At 37.8% G+C, this 22,006-nt stretch overlaps 1 protein-coding gene across 1 annotated transcript in view; it reads right to left on the bottom strand.

The window, feature by feature from the left end:
* The window catches only part of MAGI2 (membrane associated guanylate kinase, WW and PDZ domain containing 2), a 1,481,671-nt gene that overhangs the window by 362,197 nt on the left and 1,097,468 nt on the right, over positions 1 to 22,006 (bottom strand). The window contains exon 7 of the mRNA XM_052638336.1: positions 13,337 to 13,394. Within this exon, the coding sequence (XP_052494296.1) occupies positions 13,337 to 13,394 (58 nt within the window). The remainder of the gene's footprint in view (positions 1 to 13,336; positions 13,395 to 22,006) is intronic.

Here is a 22,006-nt window from a genome sequence, read left to right as displayed (position 1 = left end):
AAAAACTACTTAGTAGATGGTAGCTACACATGGACATCATCAGATGGTCAACACCGAAATCAGATTGATTATATTCTTTGCAGCCAAAGATGGGGAAGCTCTATACAGTCAACAAAAACAAGACCAGGAGCTGACTGTGGCTCAGATCATGAACTCCTTATTGCCAAATTCAGACTTAAATTGAAGAAAGTAGGGAAAACCACTAGACCATTCAAGTATGACCTAAATCAAATCCCTTATGACTATACAGTGGAAGTGAGAAATAGATTTAAGGGACTAGATCTGATAGATAGAGTGCCTGATGAACTATGGAATAAGGTTCATGACATTGTACAGGAGACAGGGATCAAGACCATCCCCATAGAAAAGAAATGCAAAAAAGCAAAATGGCTGTCTGGGGAGGCCTTTCAAATACCTGTGAAAAGAAGATAAGTGAAAAGCAAAGAAGAAAAGGAAAGATATAAGCATCTGAATGCAGAGTTCCAAAGAATAGCAAGAAGAGATAAGAAAGCCTTCCTTAGGGATCAATGCAAAGAAATAGAGGAAAACAACAGAATGGGAAGACTAGAGATCTCTTCAAGAAAATTAGAGATACCAAGGGAACATTTCATGCAAAGACGGGCTCGATAAAGGACAGAAATGGTATGGACCTAAAAGAAGCTGAAGATATTAAGAAGAGGTGGCAAGAATACACAGAAGAACTGTACAAAAAAGATCTTCATGACCAAGATAATCATGATGGTGTGATTACTTATCTAGAGCCAGAAATCCTGGAATGTGAAGTCAACTGATGCTTATTAAGCATCACTACGAACAAAGTGGAGGTGGTGGAATTCCAGTTGAACTATTTCAAATCCTGAAAGATGATTCTGTGAAAGTGCTGCACTCAATATGCCAGCAAATTTGGAAAACTCAGCAGTGGCCACAGGACTGGAAAAGGTCAGTTTTCATTCCAATTCCAAAGAAAGGCAATGCCAAAGAATGCTCAAACTACCACACAATTGCACTCATCTCACAGGCTAGTAAAGTAATGCTCAAAATTCTCCAAGCCAGGCTTCAGCAATACGTGAATCATGAACTTTTAGATGTTCAAGCTGGTTTTAGAAAAGGCAGAGGAACCAGAGATCAAATGGCCAACATCTGCTGGATGATGGAAAAAGCAAGAGAGTTCCAGAAAAACATCTATTTCTGCTTTATTGACTATGCCAAAGCCTTTGACTGTGTGGATCACAATAAACTGTGGAAAATTCTGAAGGAGATAGGAATACCAGACCACCTGACCTGCCTCTTGAGAAATCTGCATGCAGGTCAGGAAGCAACAGTTTGAACTGGACATGGAACAACAGACTGGTTCCAAATAGGAAAAGGACTAAGTCAAGGCTGTATATTGTCACCCTGCTTATTTAACTTATATGCAGAGTACATCATGAGAAACGCTGGGCTGGAAGAAGCACAAGCTGGAATCAAGATTGCCGGGAGAAATATCAATAACCTCAGATATGCAGATGAAACCAGCTTTATGGCAGAAAGTGAAGAGGAACTGAAAAGCCTCTTGATGAAAGCGAAAGAGGAGAGTGAAAAAGTTGGCTTAAAGCTCAACATTCAGAAAACGAAGATCATGGCATCTGGTCCCATCTCTTCATGCAAATAGATGGGGAAATAGTGGAAACAGTGTCAGACTTTATTTTGGGGGGCTCCAAAATCACTGCAGATGGTGACTGCAGCCATGAAACTAAAAGACGCTTACTCCTTGGAAGAAGTTATGACCAACCTAGATAGCATATTGAAAAGCAGAGACATTACTCGCCAACAAAGGTCCATCTAGTCAAAGTTATGGCTTTTCCAGTGGTCATGTATGGATGTGAGAGTTGGACTGTGAAGAAGGCTGAGCGCCAAAGAATTGATGCTTTTGAACTGTGGTGTTGGAGAAGACTCTTGAGAGTCCCTTGGACTGCAAGGAGATCCAACCATTCCATTCTGAAGGAGATCAGCCCTGGGATTTCTTTGGAAGGAATGATGCTAAAGCTGAAACTTCAGTACTTTGGCCACCTCATGCTCACTGGAAAAGACTCTGATGCTGGGAGGGATTGGGGGCAGGAGGAGAAGGCGACGACCGAGGATGAGATGGCTGGATGGCATCACTGACTCGATGGACGTGAGCCTGAGTGAACTCCGGAGCTGGTGACGGACAGGGAGGCCTGGCATGCTGTAATTCATAGGGTTGCAAAGAGCTGGATACGACTGAGCAACTGAACTGACTGACTGAACTGAGATGGTAGTATTATGATTTTCCTGGCCTGACTGACAGTTGTTTATCATTTACATATTAAGTCAATGCCCCCAACTACTCAGTAATAGTACAGAAAAAAGAAAGGCAATCATTCCTATCATTTTGTCTGAAAATCCTATGTTTGTGATGTCCAATTGAAACTGGAGAAAGTGAAGTGAGAATAAAAAGAGGGGACTTTGTCAACCTCTATACATGAGTGTTGCACTAAATAGAAATTTGAACTAAGCTTTTTACATTGTGACAGACTCAATAAGTGTTACTTAATAAGCTTTTGGAAACCAAATACCTAATGGTGAATTTCACCTGGACTAGATTAATGAAAATATAATGTTACTGGCCTATCACAGGCCAAACCCAGATAAGCTCAGCCACAGGACAGAATTTTTTCCTGATAATTTTAAATTTCATCTTATTTAGCTGGATTGAATATACAAAATTTGGTAATAAAAAGTTTGTTATCTATATATTATATTGTTATCTGTCTATGGTAACATAATTTCATTTAGGTAAATAAAGTCATCTGTTAAACACTTAATAGAAAAGTAATGGGTAGCCTTTCCCTTCTCCAGGGGATCTTCCCAACCTGGGGATTGAACCCAGGCCTCCCACATTGCAGGTGGATTTTTTACTCACTGAGCCACAAGGGAAGCCCAAGAATACTGGAGTGGGTAGCCTATCCCTCCTCCAGGGGATCTTCCTGACCCAGGAATCAAACCAGGGTCTCCTGCATTGCAGGCAGATTCTTTACCAACTGAGCTATCAGGGAAGCCCCTTAACAATGTCACCTTGTACTATAAAAAGTGGAAAACAATATTCCCTTCAAATGTCTTCAGCTCTGACAATGGTGAGAAAAATATAGTTCTCACCCGACTTTTTGTCTATAAGCTTCTCTTTATATCACTGACTTTATTTAATGATAATTAGTTTCATATCTGTAGATTTAAAATACATTGTAGATATCAAATACAATGTGTTCATGACAATATATTGTCAGAGCTTTGTAAGGAGATTCTATTATAATAGTCCACTTTTTTTGGAAGTCTTTCGTTAACATTCACATGATGGGATTGTTAAAATCATTAAAATAAAATAAAAGAATGGGAATATATGTTATTATCCAGCCAAATAACAAGCAGAAATGGAAAGAAAATGCTTTTAAATTTTAAGTAATCTTTGATCAGCAGGCATAATGAGAAAACAACGAGGCTTAACACGGGAGAATGCCCAAATTTATCCTTGTTAACACAAGGTGCAGTGGATGTTCCTTGAACTAGAAGAACTCTTAGCAATCACCTAATCCAAACCACTCATTTAACAGATAGAAGCCAGAGAGGTTAAGTGTAATTTTCTACTAGCCTGTAAATTCAAAACCATGCATGCAAAAAAGGACAAACTATTACTAACATTATGGTCTGTGACACAAAAACAGTTCTGAAAAACGTTACCTGAATAGTAAAAGAGATGAAATTATAGTTTTGATGTGGGGGCAGGTGACCGTCTTTTGCTATATTCATAATAATGTACACAAATGACAGCAATCTACTGCTTCTTCTGTTGCACTAAATTTCTTCATCTGTCTGACAGCCTCTCCCTGAGCTGAATGTGATTCTAGTTTTGTATCCATTAAAGATCTAAAAGACCTAAATGCCAGCCAACCGGTTTAATTCCAGAGAGAATTCTTTTCCAACACTAAAGGAAAAAACAGCAATGTTGTTTCAGTATGCTAGTCTCCAACATGACAGGATGCTGAGGAATTTTTAGGATAATTCTGACCCTATCCAATTTTTCACTTCATGTGCTAACTTCAGAACTTAGTCTAAGATATGGCTCCAAAGTACGTGGTGATACAGCCTGGTAGCAGGAGACAATTTGTAGTTCATTCACAAGAAACCTAACATATTTAATCCAGACAGAGATTAAAAAGCTATATAAGCTAACTATTTCACAAATTATGGAATGATGACAATAATTTACTTGTTACTATAACATTACCTTGGCAAGAGCCAAACAGAATTATCCAGTGAAAGATGGTGGCAGTTTTCTCTGGGTCTGGTCTAGCAATGACCTACACAGAATAGAAATAGGCGATCCTCCTCCATCAGGAGAGAGAGCACATTTCACAGCACCCTAGGACCTCTCAGCGAAGAAATGACACTCCCCACATCCACCTGCTCACACTCCTCTCAGAACATTGCCTGAAACTCCCTCGAGCAGCAAGGCCCAATTGCAGACTGTCCTCCCTTCCTTCACCATGGCCATTCTCCAGTTCTCACGGTCCTACAGAAAAGATGGAATAGAAGGAGAGAGCATAGTCCTTCCTTGGGAGCACGCAATGGTGTTTCCAGTTATGACTGTTCTCGTCATCTCTCCTTGGGATAATAAGGGCTCAGGGATATTGCTGCCTCTACCCCTCAGTTCACCTGCTGTGTGCTAGATGTTGTGTTCAAACTCTCCAGAAGTATCTAAATGAGAGGCTAATTTAATTAATAAAAAAAATGTTTCAAGACAAACAACAGTTTACATTACATTCATGTTTTCATTACATACATTAAACTCTTCACTAACATTTTCAAAGAAAAGAATAGATGATGCTGGAATAATAATTATTTTGTCTTTTATTACTGACTTCAAAACAAAAAAGTGATTCATTAGAATTGTAAAAACAAAAAGATAACTGCTATCAAAGTGATTAACTCATTGTTATTTGTAAAAGTCCACTTTCAATTAAGTCTATTTAAACTTCTAGGCTCCTAAGACATTTTTTAACTTTGAACCAGAAGATTTGCTAAAATAAGGCAGTTTATCAGCTTAAAAGTTGCTAGAAAAATATATCCAATTATAGAGTTGAGTTTTCTTTCCTTCAGGTGAAAAGACATTCAGGAGAAGGAAAGGCAACTGGAATACAAAATAAATTTTGGTCATATTAAAATGAATCAGCAATAGGGAAATACCTTCCAGGATGAAAAATTATCTCTAACTTCATGAAAAGGGTTGATGAGGGGCATATACCCAGGTCTTAACTGTATGATAATAGTAAGTAGGGAGATTGGACATGAGACTTCATTTTGATTTGAGAGAATCATAGTTTAAAAATATTTGACAGACTTTGGCAAAAAGAGCAGAACCAAGCATAAGTTTTTCCACCAATCTGTGGTTGAAGTGCAGTGTTAACAAAGTAGATCAATAGCCAGTTGAAATTTACATAGTATGAGTAAGTAGTACAGAGTGGTAAGTAAGAATTATCAGTGACAAACTATCAGAAATGCTAACACAGTGTAAAGAACATGTATGTGAACCCAGGAGATCCCTCACAATAAGGTTTGATGCTTGTCTTCTCCAGGCAGAAAGGAGTAATGCTGCATACTATGAAGTTGACCTGGATCAGCCAGAAGGAGGTAAAAATGTAATAACTTAGCAAGAAAGAACTGACTATAGTTTGGTTAGAAATAGAATATCTTATGTTTATTTCAATATTCTTATTCCCTTCGTTGAACTGTGAAGTTAATTTATTTATGCTTATTTAATAAACATGAGAAACACTTTATAAATTATAAAGTTAATGTTAATGTAAAACATAGCTAGTCTATTGAAAGGTCTTTCTTAGCTCTCCATGCATCAGATAGCTGCAGCCTTACTAGGAGTCTGCTCATTGAGATCTCACTTAACTCCTCAGAGATTAGTTCCCTCATTCTCTGGGACAATGGATGTGAACGTAGTTGAAAGTAAAAATAGTGTCTTAAACATCACTGTGTTATTAAATAAATCCTTTCATCACAAGTACTTTCTTTGGAAATTACCCTGAAACCTCAGCCCCTCTGGAAGACACAGAAATATCACACTCTGCAGTCCTTACTTCATCATTTTCAGGGGGCTTATGGAAAAAATACCAGAAATAGTATTTTTTATTCAATGTGGCACACTCTAACCATGAGATTTAGTTATATGTTTCTTATAAATCAAATAATCATCCTTAGAATTATTCACTTTTGGGGGTGCATTGTATCATGAAAGGCTTCCCTGGTAGCTCAGATAGTAAAAAATCTGCTTGCAATGCAAAAGACCTGGGTTCTATCCCTGGGTTGGGAAGATCCCCTAGAGAAGGGAATGGCTACCCACTTCAACATTCTTGCCTGGAGAATTCCATGGACAGACAGAGCCTGGCGGGCTACAGTCCATGGGTCACAAAGCGTCAGACATGACTGAGTGACCAACACTGCTACTGTATCAGGAAAGAACTGTAAAAGCAGGTAATGCCCAAAGGACAGTCCTTAGCTATGTCACTGGGATACATAAGATAAATATAATTAACATTTGTTCAGCACTTCCTACATACCTGTGTTAGGTGCTAAGGCTTCCCTAGTGGCTCAGATGGTAAAGCATCTGCCTGCAGTGCAGGAGACCCAGGTCAGATCCCTGGGTCAGGAAGATCCCCTGGAGAAGAAAATGGCAAACCCACTCCAGTATTCTTGCCTGGAGGTTTCCATAGACAGTACAGTCCATGGGGTCATAAAAAGTCAGATATGACTGAGCAATGAATATTTTCACTTTCACCAGCTCTGTAATGAGACTGCTTAGATTCAAATTCCAGCCTTATTATTTAGTACTTGTAGAAATAGCTATATCTCAGTTATTTTTATCTTCTTATCTTTATTTTCTATTTCATTATCTATAAAATGGGGATGGTAACATAGACTTCAGAGTTGTTTTGTTCTGATTAAATGAGTTAGTAATATGTACAGCACTTAGAACACTGACTGGCGCGTAACAGATGCACAGTACAATCTCTTCCTCTCCTTTTCCCTCTCTCCATTCTGATCCCCATCCTCCTCCCTTTCCTCCTGTGATACTGTGAAATGCTGCCACCCGTGTTCTTGGCCACTAAGTGATAACTGATACGACCAAATGCTACTGACAAGATTCAGAGCTCCCTTTAGAACGTAACTGAGCAACTTCAACAGTGCATTTTAGTTTAATATCTTCTATTACACAAGTTTGTTAAGCTGGTGAAAGGATTCTTTTTTAAATAGCTGTTTAAAAGCATCAGAACAGTGTGCTGATTTTTGAAAACTGAAGAAAACATTGAAAGTTTGAAAAAATTATCTTTCAATACAGGAAAAAAAATTCCCTAAGAAAAGGCAAGATTTTAAAAGGATATACTTTTGTGTTGATTTCTAATTGGACGTGTTTTACATATATGCTGACTTTTCAAAAATACTGAACTTAAAAAGTGTTTTCTTGGAATATTTAGAGAACTACTCAAAGGCATGAAGGAGAAAAACATTGTTAAGATAATGCTGTTGCATTAAAATCCCCTCTAGCCACTTTGCAACTTGCTACATCATGACAAATACTCATCATTAACCATGAAATGAATGCAATTCTCCTTTCACATTCAATGTTATATTGGAGATATTATATGGTATCTTTCATACATTCTGGAACTGCACACAAGCAACATTTCATAGTAGCAGATGTGTGACATCACATGAAAACTTGTAAAACCTTTACATGAAAATCACATCTGTCAGTCTCCACTATTGCCTTAACTGTAGCTGTATGGTTTGCTTCTCCATCTGTGCCAGAGAAGGCAGCTTTGCATGAAAACTGTTCCAGGAAATTGTGTCTTCTGGGCAAGCTAGTTAAGCAAATTGTGTAACTGCCATTGAAACCAAAATGCACCCAGCAGACATAATTTCACAAAAGAGGAGGAAAAAAAACACATTTGTACAAAAGTCACACCTGTTCAACTCTACATTTTGTACTTTTTTCATTAAAAAATTCCCTTTCTTTATGAACAGTGACAGTTACATTTCTAGTTAGCAACTTTAGGACTTTTTAATACATTGCTAAGTCCTGCACTATCATGGACTTAGTGTCAAGAAAAATAGGGCTAACCTCTTTCTGTGGCTAAACTGAGCAGAAATGTGGTCTGTCTGTCCTGTCTGCAGATGAAATAAGAAAACATGCTGAGTGAGCCTCACTGTTCTTCAAAATACAGAGCCATGTGGCTGCTTCTGTAGCTCCAAATAAGGGGCAACATCTCTATGCTGGGGCCCTCACAACATGCAATCCTCTCTGTTCAGGACTTTCCAGTCTTGCTCTTGGGGGCCAGAGTGTCTGGGACCACTCTCAAGCCATGGGTGGTGGAGTTGGTGGCTCAGAATGAGTGAGTCAGAAGTCAGCCTGGTGGGGCTGTGTACAACATGACCACCACTCTCTGTCACCCTCCTGTGATACCACTAGAGGGGAGCTGGGGAGAAGATGTCCTCTGGGGATTCTCTGTTCCTCTCCAGTGATGAGTTGCAGAAGCTTGTTCAGACCATCACATGAGGATTATGAACACTACATTTATGGGATGCATTTCAAGCGAGTTTGGACTCTGGGCTCTACAGTCACAGTGCCTGGGTCCATTCCTATCAATACTGAACTTCTTCAGACAGAGATTCCCCATATGTCAATTTAAGACAATTTACCTCATTATACTAATGTTGTTCAATTGCTCAGTCATGTCTGACTCTTTGCCACCCTATGGACTGCAGTAATCCAGGCTTCCCTGTCCTTCACTATCTCCTAGAACTTGCTCAAACTCATGTCTGTTGAGTCGATGATGCCACCCAACCATCTCATCCTCTGTTAGCCCCTTCTCCTCCTGCCTTCAATCTTTCCCAGCATCAGGGTCTTTTCAAATGAGTCAGCTCTTTGCATCAGGTGGCCAAAGTATTGGAGCTTCAGCTTCAGCATCAGTCCTTCCAATGAACATTCAGGGTATATTTCCTTTAGGATCGACTGGTTGGATCTCCTTGCAGTCCAAGGGACTCTCAAGAGTCTTCTCCAACACCACAGTTCAAAAGCATCAATTCTTCAGCGCTCAGCCTTCTTTATGGTTCAACTCTCACATCCCTACACAACTACCGGAAAAACCATAGCTTTAAAATGATGTCTCTGCTTTTAAACATGCTCTCTAGGTCTGTCATAGCTTTTTTCCCAAGGTGTCTTTTAATTTCATGGCTGCAGTCACTGTCCATAGTGATTTTGGAGCCCAAGAAAATAAAGTCTTTCACTGTTTCCATTTTTTCCCATCTGCCATGATGTGACGGGACCAGATGCCATGAGGCAATGATACTTACATGATAATAATGATAATTTTTTCTGAGTTTTAAATATATTAAATCTGTAATCTTAAAACTAGATTTGCCCAGGATAAAATTATGACACAGCAAGTTAAAGTTACCAATAGTGGTCAAAATTTACTCAGCCCAGGTTTTCCAGTGTCAAGTTGCCTAAACACTTTCCTGCTGTTGACTGCTGGAGTCCTGTTGGCTTATCTGTGGCTGGCAGGAGTGAGTGTTTGTGCAAATGTGCCACAGGCACAGGGTTTCTTTCACTCTGACATTCACTGCTGATGTCTGCTCTACAACTTCTCCTCCTAGTTGTTGGTTTGTCTGAAGAGTAACTGCTGAGTTAGACTTCTAGAGTCCTAGGCTTTTTTACCACTTGGTGGGAGGATGGAATGTTTTCCATATTTTGTAACCAGTCCTCTAATTGTGTAATGGGGTATGCAATTAAATACCAAAAATGATAGCTCTCCAGAGAACCCATTATATACTGTAAACACAACATTTACAAGTTGAGGTATTTCAATTATTTCGATGATTTTTTTTTCCAAAAGACATTTCTAAGAAATAATGGCATACAGTTCTATTTAAAATTATCTGGAGGTCTGAGTTACCTTAGTTTTTTGACTGGTCTGATACACATACATATGCCTAATTCTTGGTATTGGTATACCTATGGAATCATGTAATGGGGAAAAAGCCATGACAAATAGCAGAATTGGATGCAACCTGAAGGAAGTTAAACTATTAGACTCACTCTGATTGTACCCAGAGGCTTTCCTGGTAGCCCAGTGGTAAAGAATCTGCCTGCCATTGCAGGAGATGTGGGTTCGATCCCTGGGTTGGGAAGATCCCCTGGAGAAGGAAATCCCACTCCAGTATTTTTGCCTGAAGAATCCCATGGGCAGAGGAGCCTGGTGGGCTACAGTCCATAGGGTTGCAAAAGAGCTGGACCCGACTTAGCGACTAAACAACGACAATGACTGCATTTCAGACCTCACAATCACTTGAAATCTAAAAGTATTAAAAGTTAGTCTGATCTAATTATGTAAGATATAACTAACTAAATTATGAGTAATTTTCTGACTTTGGTGGTTATACATGAAAAACGAAGTGGAGAAATGTAGAAAGAAATGTGTTGTGCTGTGCTTAGTGGCTGTCATGTCTGACTCTTTGTGACCCTATGGACAGTAGCCCGCTAGGCTCCTCTGTCCACAGGGATTCTCCAGGCAAGAATAATGGGTGGGTTGCCACGCCCTCCTTCAGGGTATCGTCACAACCCAAGTATCAAACTCAGGTCTCCCACACTGCAAGCAGATTTTTTACCATGTGAGTCACCAGGGAAGCCCAAGAATACTGGAGTGGGTAGCCTATCCCTTCTCCAGGGGATTTTCCCAACCCAGGAATCGAACTGGGGTCTCCTGCTTTACCAGCGGAGCTACCAGGAAAGCAAGTGGAAAGAAATGTAGTTTAAGCAAAAACAAATACAAAGTAAACCATATGAAGTGTAATGGTACTGAGAATCATTTCCTTTTAGGGTTATAGCTAATGTCCAATTCAATAATTTAACTACCAGCATCAGATCTTTCCTTGAAGAACAGACACCTCAATGATCAAGAAGGTAGGAAGCATTGCTTTCTGATGTGTGAATCTCTTACCTCTTTGATAGATATTTAAGCAGAGAAGGAAGGTTTGAGTTAAATACTGTTTCGTACATTGGAAATCAGCTTGAAAGCAGTTGAAGACATGGAAGAAGAATTGGAAGATTTCAAACAGGGAAAGGGTCAGAAAATCATGTCCCCCCAGGCCAAGTTTGTCCAGCCATCTATTTTTGCTAATTAAGTTTTATTGAAACATAGTGACACCCATTCATTTGAAGTGTCACCTGTGGTTGTTTTCAACAACAGCAGAATTGAATAGCTGTGAGAGATGCCATTTGGCCCCCTAAAATATTCGCTATATGGCTTTTTATGGAGTTTCCCAATATCTAACCTTAGGAAAGTGTTCTTGTTTGATAAACTATGTAAGGAAGTGTATTACAGATGAGATTTGGCGTGTCACATACTTCTGTTCTCTTTCCTTCCATTCAGCTACCTTGGATTTCAGATGTCATAGGTTTAAGCAAGGGATAGTCTGATTCAACAATTAAGACGAAGTAACACTTATTGGCGTGCTGCAGTCCATGGGATAGTAAAGAGTCAGACACGACTGAGCAACTAAACTGAACTGAAAACTTAACATTGACAAAATTAACCAGGAGTTGCAGCTATAGTATTATTAAAATATATATGTATTTTAATTGATGAGCAGTGTAATGGGACTAGAAGCCTTAGAACCATCTAAAAGTGATTTTCCTTTATTTTTGCAATTAGTGATACCTCCAAGTATTTATCTTAATTTTTGCATCTATTGAGTGTCTACATGACCTTAGATACTGTGTTAGAAAACTGCATTTGGCAAATGAAGTAAATTCACCTTCACTGGAAATGACTGTGGTGCCAAAATTCACTCGAGATGATAGCTCAAGACAAGTGTTCACGAAGGAGATGCTCAAGGGCGTGAGTACACAGGCTGCCCTCATCAGCACCTCCCCAGTGGAGACAAGGGCTTGACACTTAATAAAAGCTCAGTAATGGTTTGCTGCTGCTGCTGCTGCTGCTAAGTTGCTTCAGTTGTATCCGACTCTGTGCAACCCCATAGACGGCAGCCCACCAGGCTCCCCCGTCCCTGGGATTCTCTAGGCAAGAACACTGGAGTGGGTTGCCATTTCCTTCTCCAATGCATGAAAGTGAAAAGTGAAAGTGAAGTCACTGAGTCATGTCCAACTCTCAGCGACCCCATGGACTGCAGCCTACCAGGCTCCCCCGTCCCTGGGATTCTCTAGGCAAAAACACTGGAGTGGGGTGCCATTTCCTTCTCCAATGCATGAAAGTCATGTCCAACTCTTAGCGACCCCATGGATTGCAGCCTACCAGGCTCCTCCGTCCATGGGATTTTCCAGGCAAGAGTACTGGAGTGGAGTGCCATTGCCTTCTCCGAGTAACGGTTTGACTATGGCTATAAAAACAATTTAGCAATGATGTCATTAGTTTGTAACCATTTACCTACCATCTAGATTATTATTAACAGAATATGGTTGGAGGAAAGAGATTTAGATCTTGATGGAGAGGGCGAACATCTTTAGTGTTTCAGCCTCTGTGTTTCTTGGGCATGTAGGTTTTGTTATTCACCCAAATAACATGAACAACATGATGCAATAAGTAAAATTTAAAAAACTGTCTATCAGAAAAGGGGTTCTGGAAAAAGTAACTCATGTACATAACTACTGAAAGTTATTGAATATTACTTGATTTTTCTAAGGAAAGATGTGTATATAATTGAATCCTTAATGGGGGCTTTATCCTGACTAAAAGGATGCATAGAGTGGTAACTCATTATGCTGTGACCTCCAATAGATAAAAGTCCAATTTACAAGAAAAACCCTCCTGATTTAAAATGAGGCCTTAAAAGACAAAGAAATCCAAATTTTATTTCATCCCTCAACTGAAAAATATGGTTGCTTCATTTAACTGACTTTGAAATCTGGTCTAATAGAACATCTCTATTGCACAACTAGTCAGCTCCCAACATTCTGATTGCAAAATGAAGGGCATTTACTTTGATATCTTTAATTATCACTCATTTAGAGGACAGTGTGAAAGACACTTTTCCAACTGGTGTTTTAGAATCATGAGTCAAAGGGAAAGTATGACAAATTAGCCAGCTGGAGAGGCAAGAGACAGCTAGCTAGTGCAGCTAGTTTTTGTGGGTACTTCAAAGTAAGATGAAAGGGGAATAAAAGGACTGTTAGCCACATATGCACAATAAATGGAACACTAACACAATTTCACAACACATTAATAACAAGTTAATATCAAACTTAGAGACTTACTCAACATAATAAGTGCCATATATGGGATCATCGATTTTTTCCCAGCCATATGGAAGCTCTGAAAAATAAAGAGTTGTTTCTTTCAGTAAATAAGTAACAGATAACACTATTTTTAATAAGTAATATAATTTAATTGTACATATATTGCAGAAATAGTCTAACAAACTGGAATAAAGTATTCAGAGTCAGCACCAAATTTCAAATGCATATTGTAGGAACTATAAGAAGCACTGAAATTAGCACTTTAAACACAGAACTCTCTTCTCTGTAGATATACTGCTGGGTCTAGTTGTTTATCCCATGCCAAGCAGTAGAATGGCACATCATCATGTTATCACCACTCAAGGCAATGCAGAAGGCAAATCACTTTCCTGAAAGAGCACACAGCTTTCTCATTTATTTGTATTGTTAAAAGGACCATTTCAGGATAAAGATTATAATTTCAAAATATATTTCTGAGAATAGCAAATTGTTTCTGATGGCTGAAACAAAGAAATTACACATTATCAATTGATATCCCACTATTCGAGATGGTTAGCTTACTGTTCTCTCTCCATGGGTCAGAATTTGGATGCTGCCAATAAACTCTCTGGGTATATTTTTTTATAAAGTCTAAAATTCTGAATATGCTTTCCTTGACAATATGGTTTATATTTTCAATTCTCCACAGCAAATTTTAATAACACACATTAAAATATCAACAATACAATAAAGGTTTCTTTAAGGAAAAACATGCTATCTGAAAACTAGGCTATGTGTTATGATACTGTTTTCAAATATACCAAGTCATTATAATTAATTCCTATAAATATGAAGAATATTATATTTTCCTCACACATATTAATAATATACATAAAACTTGAAACTAAGTAAGATGTATTGACAAACTCTTAATAATATGTTTAAATGACACTTAAAAGTTTTATTATTATAAGTAGTAATACGTTTTCATCATAGACAAGCACAGTTATAAAAAGAAAATTAGAATCACCTGCAATTCTGCCATCCAGAGACAAATAATTTTTAGAGAAATGAGATAATATAGTCATATTATTTTTACAGCCTGGTATTTCTACCTAACAAATATTGAGGGCATCTTCAACATGAATGAGTGCTACTGCACAGTATCACTTTGAAAGTGGCTCAGTTGTTGTGTGAGTTGTGGGTAGAGCCTTGTATAATCCCACCAGTCTTCTGTCATTGAACATTTGGGACTTTTCAGTTATATGTCACCTGTGTTGGACTTACTAAAGCTTAAGTCTTTCATCATTTTCCCAATAACTTAGCCATGATAAATTCCTAGAGATTTCCAGTTAAAGGGCATGCACACTTTTGTGACTTTTGATAAATCTCTATATCTATATTCACATTTTACTATCCCATTCACAAAAGAAACCAATTTATGACTTCATTGGGAATTTGTGAGTGACTTTGGTTCTCTGTACTATCAAATTAAATACAGGTCTACAATTCCTCATCCAAATATTTTTGGACAGAGGGGTTTTGATATTCATAATTTTTCTGATTTTAGAAGGATAACATGATGCAAATAAATGACTTCTATTCTATAGCAATCCAAGCAGTGTTTGAGAAAGCACTTAAAAATTTTTAAAGCCATGAATATTCAGGCAGCCCAAATCATGTGATTCTCACTAAGAGGCACAGAAAAGGACCCTTTCAAGTCAGTTACCACTAGTTTGCTGCCAGCATGCCCAGATCAGGTTACCTTTTGTTGCCACATGAGTTTATAAAAGGCAATTTTTAGAACTTTTGAAATCTGGATATGCAGATAAAATATTATACATTATTATTTAAAAATCAACCAAATTATTTTTAAGTAGCAGTTCATAGTTGTATTAATTTTTATTTCTTCATTCTTGGACTTTTTTTCCCTTTTGTACATTTCTTGCTTTTATAAATCAATTCATAATAGTTTTTTAATTTATGAAGAGTAACAATCCTTTATCACATGTTGCATACATGTTTTTAAGAGTTTAATTTTGTTGAACAGTCTCTTTAACACATGTTTTTTAAAATTTTATTTGGTAAAGTCTCAGTGATTTCCTTATGGTTTCTATTATTGGATCTTCCCCTATATAATAAAGATATTTTTCAAGTATTTTTTTAACTACATAAAATCTAGGCTATGACCTGGTTTAATAATTCTTGGATTAGTAATGGATTAACATAAGATACTTGGAGTAGTAACATATAACACCAAATTGTGAAGCACCTTAAGAAATTTTTCTTTCAAAATGGTAATAAGAATATTACTGAGTATTTAGTACGTCCAGGTACTGATGGACTTTCCATGCACTGACTCATCTTATCTTAACAATCATACAGGATTTAAAAGCTCTGTACTTTGGTTCCAGAGACCTTAGCCAATTCAGATATGAGTTTAGGCACTCTGTTTAATATAGCATAAACAATACTTAATTTAGACTAATGAGAATAACTATCCAGATAGTTTTTATCAAATTCCCCAAGCTACTGGACAGTTTGGCTATTAAAAAGAAAAATCCATTTGACAGGTATCTACTGAGTGCGTTTTGCTGCTTCTAAGTCGCTTCAGTCGTGTCCGACTCTGTGCGACCCCATAGACGGCAGCCCACCAGGCTCCCCCATCCCTGGGATTCTCCAGGCAAGAACACTGGAGTGGGTTGCCATTTCCTTCTCCAATGCATGAAAGTGAAAAGTGAAAGTGAAGTCGCTTAGTCGTATCCGACTCTTAGCGACCCCATGGACTGCAGCCCACCAGGCCCCTCCATCCATGGGATTTTCCAGGCAAGAGTACTGGAGTGGTGTGCAACTAAAGTGAAAGAATATACAGAGGACAATTGATATTATGAATGCATGCATGCATTAGTCGCTTGGTCATGTCCAACTCTTTGCGATCCCATGGACTGTAGCCCGCCAGGCTTCTCTGTCCATGGAATTCTCCAGGCAAGAGTACTGGAGTGGATTGCCATGCCCTTCTCCAGGGGATCTTCCCAACCCAGGGATCAAACGCTGGTCTCCTGCATCACAGGCAGATGCTTTACCGTCTGAGCTACAGGAAGCCCCGGTATTATGAGTATTTATTATTAATAAGGCTGAATATATGGACTCATACATAAAATAGGTTTAATATCACCCCATATGTATAAAAATAAGGAAAACAATATTTACTAATATTCAGAGTAAAAGTCTAACATGGTTAGTTTTATATATACTAGTCCTACTTAAAGGTGCTGTCAAATGGAAGCATTTCAAAGTCGAATTAAAAAAAAATTTTTATAGTGTAAAACCATTCCTTCAGTTATTCCTTATCTTTGGCTCTTTTTTTGGGGGGGTGTGTAAATTACTAATTCTAAGCTATGTATCCCCAAAGTACAGAGTTCACTGATTCTTTATCTTTTTGGATTTACAATGCCAAAGGTTCTGAGAATTCCTTGGTATTGTTTCCCATTTTCCATCATGAAGTAGTCATCAGGACTTGGGGGGAAATCTGGTCTGCACTTCATAAGATAATAACGTAATTTATTTCCTTATGTCATATTTCCAAAATAGATTATTAATTCCTAAACAAAATTATATGCTATAAATACTTATATTTTAAGATGAACTATTAAGTGGTACTTGACTCACAGTTTTAAACAAAATGATACACTGTACCTCTAACTTCTTACAAAGAGCTGCCAATCATTTCATTTATAATGCCTGCAAAGGATTGATGGATGGATGTTACAAGAAACAAGTAATAGAATACATACATTGGTTCATTTGTAAATATGACAGAATGAGTATAAAAATCTACAACCAATGTTTAAAATGGTGTTAGTGTGTGTATGTACATATATATGAATGTATGTGTGTATGCATATATGTGTATGTGTGTATGCATATATGTATATGCATGTGCATATATGTGTGCACACAAAGATATTCTTTCTGAAAAGCAAAGAAAGGTCTACGCTAAAATGCTAACAAAAAAACTACAAGCTTTTTTTGATTTATAAGAAGACAAGTCATAAGAAGTAATAATTGTTATAACAACAACAACAATAATAAGATTATTACCTGAGAAGTATACATTTATATGATGAAAAATTAAGAATTATCTTTCATTGTGAAAAGTAAGTTATTTGGAATTGAATTAGTGTTTTAAAAAAAGACTACTTCTTTTTACAATTAAGGGAACAAATGACAAAAAAGAATTTCCAATTTTGTACTATTTGCCCTACCGAACAAGCATGCAGCTTGGAGCTCTTGGGTCCTAGGTTATTTAGAAAGCTGTATCTAATAAAATCTGACAAATTTACAGATGATTAAGGTCACACTAATGAAAGAATAACATATACTATGCAACAGAGAAAAATAAACACTTAAGATCAGCAAGGTTAATGCTGCATTAAGAACTGTTGTAATTGAGATTTTCTTCAGGCCATGGCACCATGGAGAAAATTCAGTGATTAGATATTCTTATAGTAATCCACTCTGCAAATGTCTGTGCAAATGTCTAGTTTAACTTGCAGTCAGTCACATAAGCTTAGTAAAACTACGATAGCATAAAAAATCAAAGAGGCATCTAGTTCTGCCTGGTTTTTGCCACAGTGTGTGGATCACAATAAACTGTGGAAATTTCTGAAAGAGATGGGAATACCAGACCACCTGACCTGCCTCTTGAGAAACCTGTATGCAGGTTAGGAAGCAACAGTTAGAACTGGACATGGCACAACAGACTGGTTCCAAATAGGAAAAGGAGTACATCAAGGCTGTATATTGTCACCCTGCTTATTTAACTTATATGCAGAGTACATCATGAGAATCGCTGGGCTGGAAGAAGCACAAGCTGGAATCAAGATTGCCGGGAGAAATAACAATAACCTCAGATATGCAAATGACATTACCCTTATGGCAGAAAGTGAAACAGGAGAGTGAAAAAGTTGGCCTAAAGCTCAACATTCAGAAAACTAAGATCATGGCATCTGCTCCCATCGCTTCATGGGAAATAGATGAGGAAACAGTGGAAACAGTGTCAGACTTCGTTTTTTGGGGCTCCAAAATCACTGCAGATGGTGACTGCAGCCATGAAATTAAAAGACGCTTACTGCTTGGAAGGAAAGTTATGACCAATCTAGATAGTATATTCAAAAGCAGAGACATTACTTTGCCAACTGAGGTCCATCTAGTCAAGGCTATGGTTTTTCCAGCAGTCCTGTATGGATGTGAGAGTTGGACTGTGAAGAAAGTAGAGCACTGAAGAATTGATGCTTTTGAACTGTGGTGTTGGAGATGACTCTTGAGAGTCCCTTGGACCACAAGGAGATCAGCCCTGGGATTTCTTTGGAAGAACTGATGCTAAAGCTGAAACTCCAGTACTTTGGCCACCTCATGCGAAGAGTTGACTCATTGGAAAAGACTCTGATGCCGGGAGAGATTGGGGGGAGGAGGAAAAGGGGACGACAGAGGATGAGATGGCTGGATGGCATCACTGAGTCGATGGATGTGAGTTTGAGTAAACTCCAGGAGCTGGTGATGGACAGGGAGGCCTGGCGTGCCGCAGTTCATGGGATCACAGAGAGTTGGACACGACTGAGCGACTGAACTGAACTGAACTGATCATGTTATACTTTTTATTTACTTGCTTTTCCCAATTCTTGTTTATTTATCATTTATTTGTTAAGTCATTTTCATTGCAGAAAACTGAGACTCCTTTATGCTAGCTCAAAAAAACCATTTTTTATGGTAGAGATGATCTTATTTGTAAAGCAGAAATAGAGTCCCAAATTAGAGAACCAACTTACGGTTAACAAGGCAGGAAAGGAAAAATGGGATAATTTGGGAGATTGGGACTGACATATATACACCACTATGGATAAACAAGGTAACTAATGAGAACCTACCATAGAGCACAGGGAACTCTTCTCAAATCTGTGGTGACCTAAATGGGAAGGAAATCTAAAAAAGAGCGGATATGTGTATATGCATAACTGATTCACATTGCTGTACAGAAAGACTAACACAACCTTGTAAAGCAATTATGTGTGTGGGCTAAGTCACTTCAGTCACGTCTGACTCTTTGTGACCCTATGGAGTGTAGCCCGTCAAGCGCCTCTGTCCATGGGGATTCACCAGGCAAGAATATTGGAGTGGATTGCCATGCCTTCCTCCAGGGTATCTTCCCAACCTAGGGACTGAACTTGGGTCTATTATGTCTCCTGCACAGGTAAGTGTGTTCTTTACTACTAGAGCCACCTGGGAAGCCCAAAGCAATTATACTCCAATAGAAATTAATTTAAAAAAATAGAGCACTTTTCAGGCTACAATTGGGAAACTTGTAGAATCCAAGGATAGTATTCACTATGGAAATGGGGCCCAAATACTGAAAAGCTATAAGAAACACTATCTCACTACTTTGATTCTCTACCACCTCCCCTACCATCTCCCTAATTCAATAATCCAATTCATTTTATTAAAAATAAATCCAAGTTACTTAGCCTGGAAGATCACTGTAATGGTTGTCCTCAGGTCAAGAATTCACTTATATAATAATCAGATATAGCTGGGGGAATGTTTCCCTTTTGGAGATACAGAGCCACATTTGGATAATTCAAATGGAGGAACATTCTAGAAAATAACTGGCCAATACTCTTCAAAGGTGTCAAGGTCATGAAATAGAAACATTGATTTAGGTACCATCACAATGTACGGAGACTATGGAGACACAAAGACTAAATGTAGAATAGGATATGGATTGGGCCCTGGACCAGAAAGTGGATATTAGTGAACCAACTAGAAAAAGCTACATAAGGTATAGACTAGTACTAGTTTGTGCTTAGTTGCTCAGTCATGTATGACTCTTTGCAGCCCCATGGACTGTAGCCTGCCAGGCTCTTCTGTCCAGGGGATTCTTCAGGCAAGAATAATGGAGTGGGTTGCCATGCCCTCCTCCAGAGGATCTTCCCAACCCAGGTCTCCCACTTTGCAGGCGGATTCTTTACCATCTGAGCCACTAGGGTAGCCCAAGAATACTCAAGTGGATAACCTAACTCTTCTCCAGGGGATCTTCCGGACCTAGGAATAGAACTGGGGTCTCCTGCATTGAAGGTGGATTCTTTAACAGCTGAGCCACCAGGGAACTAATCTATATAAATGCTAATTTCCTGACTTCAATAATTGTACTTACGAAATATTTTACTACTAGGGGAAGTGAGGTGAAAGGTACACAGAAACACTTTGTACTATTTTTTTCTACTATTTCTGAAATCTAAAATACTTCCAAAATTAAAAAAAGCTATTTCACCAACTCTCACTGTTCATTAGATGACTTCTATTCATACTTTATTAGTATTCAATCATATATATATAACACTGAATTAATTTGGATAGCATTAAATATTTAGAAAAGTGAGAATATAATATTTCTGCATTTGTAGTCTTCTTTTATTTTATGTTGAGTTTTCAAGAAAGTAACTTTTAATTTGGCTATTTTTCACTTTTTCTTCCTATTGCCTATCACTGGAAAAACTAGGTAAATATTAACACCATGTTCATATCTAAGGGTTTACTGCATCTTGAATCCTAGAGATACAAATTCAGTAATATGAGTTCAAAATTTGAAGTCAGGTTTTGTTCATTTCCTGGGAGGCAGAATCTTGTAAGGGTCATAGCATAGGTTATGCTAATTCATAAGGGTTGTATGAAGGCCCATCCTGGTGGGCAGCTTATGAAGCCAGGAAGGTAGACCAATTTAGAAAGCATACTAAGTACTAAGACTTTGGAGACAGGAACAAGGGCCAGAATGTGGGCCTATTTCCTTCAGTGCTAGATTATTTTAATTGGATTTGGCTTTTTTGAAAAATTGAGGCTCTTGCTATTGTGGTTTAGAGGTGATGACATCACAAGAGAACATAGAAACGTACAAAATTTCCCCAGGTAGAAAACCGCTCACTCCAGTGATAACTTATATTCATATTAAAATCTTTTCCTATATTTTTATTAGATTTTTGCCATACACATAGTATATAAATTGGGAAATATAACTAAGTTTTCCTGGAAAAGTCACCTAACTTTTGTTCCCAAGGAGTATAATTATAAACATAAATTCTGAAAACATTCTCGTTTTTAACAAAATCCATAAAAGAATGATACATTAATCACAAATTCATTTTCCTATAGAAGGTTGAGGGTGTATCCTTCTAGATCTTTCTGCTCCTCTTTACCAGATAATTTTATTCCATTCAGTGATGAAAACAAACAAATTAAGCAACAAACTTTAGAGTCAAAATGAAAACAGAAATTGGTTCTTTATGTTCTCTTTTTCATCTTTCTCAGAGAATGTTTACAACACAAACCCAGTTAATATTGTGGAACTATAGGCTAGGGAATCATCATTTGTAGGGCTGAGTATAGGACAGGTTTTTTTTTTAAACCATTTTTACAATGGAAATGAGAACTAGCTGATTTGCATTTTACAGCACTGGCATTTAATTCATGTTTTCATGTGGTTTCATGATAGTAACTTTTAATTTGGCTACTTTTGGTTTCAACCTGAGTATTTCATTACCCCAGTATTGTAAAGTATTATAATTGATTTTAAATGTACTGACCACAGTTTCATGGGGTTGTTGATAAAACATACAATGGCACAAACAAATTCCAAATAAATCCATTCATTAATGTATC

This window comes from Budorcas taxicolor, chromosome 4, assembly GCF_023091745.1.
Source record: "Budorcas taxicolor isolate Tak-1 chromosome 4, Takin1.1, whole genome shotgun sequence".
NCBI classification, from domain to species: domain Eukaryota; kingdom Metazoa; phylum Chordata; class Mammalia; order Artiodactyla; family Bovidae; genus Budorcas; species Budorcas taxicolor.
The sequence above is the reverse complement of the archived record's forward strand: the minus strand, read 5'-3'. Positions and strand labels throughout refer to the sequence as shown.